The following is a 1,017-nucleotide window of genomic DNA, read 5'->3' as shown; positions in this document are numbered from 1 at the left end:
CAGCTCGGCCCTGGGGTGCTGGGGTGGGGGCAGGGCCGTGAGCGGGGAGGGGAGGCTCCCCCGTGCACCGTCCAAGGGGCCCAGGGTCCAGGCAGAAGCCCCCTCCCCTGAGCCCCCTGCGCCCCTGGGCTAATGTGGAAAATGTGGCTCAGGCGAGGCCTGGGCGGGGCCCTGCGCCTGTGGAGACGTCTGCCCCCCGCTGTGAGAGGCCATCAGGGCCTCGTTAAGACTCTAATGACCCCGTGGCCCCGAGAGGTGCTGACGACGGAGGAGCTGCCCCCACGGACCCACACAGGGGAAATGATCCAGAAATTGCAGCCTCAGCCCCAGGCCATCTGCCACCCCCACTGGGAGCCCTGACGGGCCGGGAGGTGGGGTCAGGAGCTATAAAGCCAGCGCCCCCCGGGACCGCCTGCACCCTGACACGGACGGCAAGCAGGTCTGTCCCCGTGGGCTCTGCGTCAGCCCGAGGCTGCCCCGCTGACCTCAGGGTGTCGGGGACCCCGGCCCGGGCTCTCAGAGCTCCCAGCACAGGGCATCTGGGGGGTGAGCACAGGGTGGGGGTCCTGCGTGGGGCAGCTGCCCCTTGCCGGCCCCAACGCCACCTGTCCCCCAGGTCACTGCCCCCGCCATGGCCCTGTGGACGCGCCTCCTGCCCCTGCTCGCCCTGCTGGCCCTCTGGACGCCGGCCCCGACCCACGCCTTCGTCAACCAGCACCTGTGCGGCTCCCACCTGGTGGAGGCGCTGTACCTGGTGTGCGGGGAGCGAGGCTTCTTCTACACGCCCAAGGCCCGCCGGGAGGCGGAGGACCCTCAGGGTGAGCCCCTGCCGCCCCGCCAACCCCACCCTGGCTTCCCTCCTTCCCCTCGGTCACACCCCGAAAGGTCAGGGTCGGGCACCAAGGGCTTCCGCGCCGGCCCCCCCGCCCCCGCCCCTCCCTGCGGCCTGGGAGCCCTCGGCAGGGAGCGCGCCCCATGCCGGGCGCTGGGCACCCCCCTCCCCCGGGCAGCAGCCCG

General features: G+C 73.2%; 1 protein-coding gene across 1 annotated transcript in view; it reads left to right on the top strand.

The window, feature by feature from the left end:
• Positions 1-631: 631 nt before the first annotated feature.
• INS (insulin) overlaps positions 632-1,017 on the top strand; it is a 602-nt gene continuing 216 nt past the window's right edge. Inside the window, exon 1 of the mRNA XM_077754014.1 lies at positions 632-818. Coding sequence (XP_077610140.1) covers positions 632-818 — 187 coding nt within the window. The remainder of the gene's footprint in view (positions 819-1,017) is intronic.

Source organism: Crocuta crocuta, unplaced genomic scaffold (genome assembly GCF_008692635.1).
Source record: "Crocuta crocuta isolate KB4526 unplaced genomic scaffold, BGI_CrCroc_1.0 scaffold653, whole genome shotgun sequence".
NCBI lineage: Eukaryota > Metazoa > Chordata > Mammalia > Carnivora > Hyaenidae > Crocuta > Crocuta crocuta.
The sequence above is the reverse complement of the archived record's forward strand: the minus strand, read 5'-3'. Positions and strand labels throughout refer to the sequence as shown.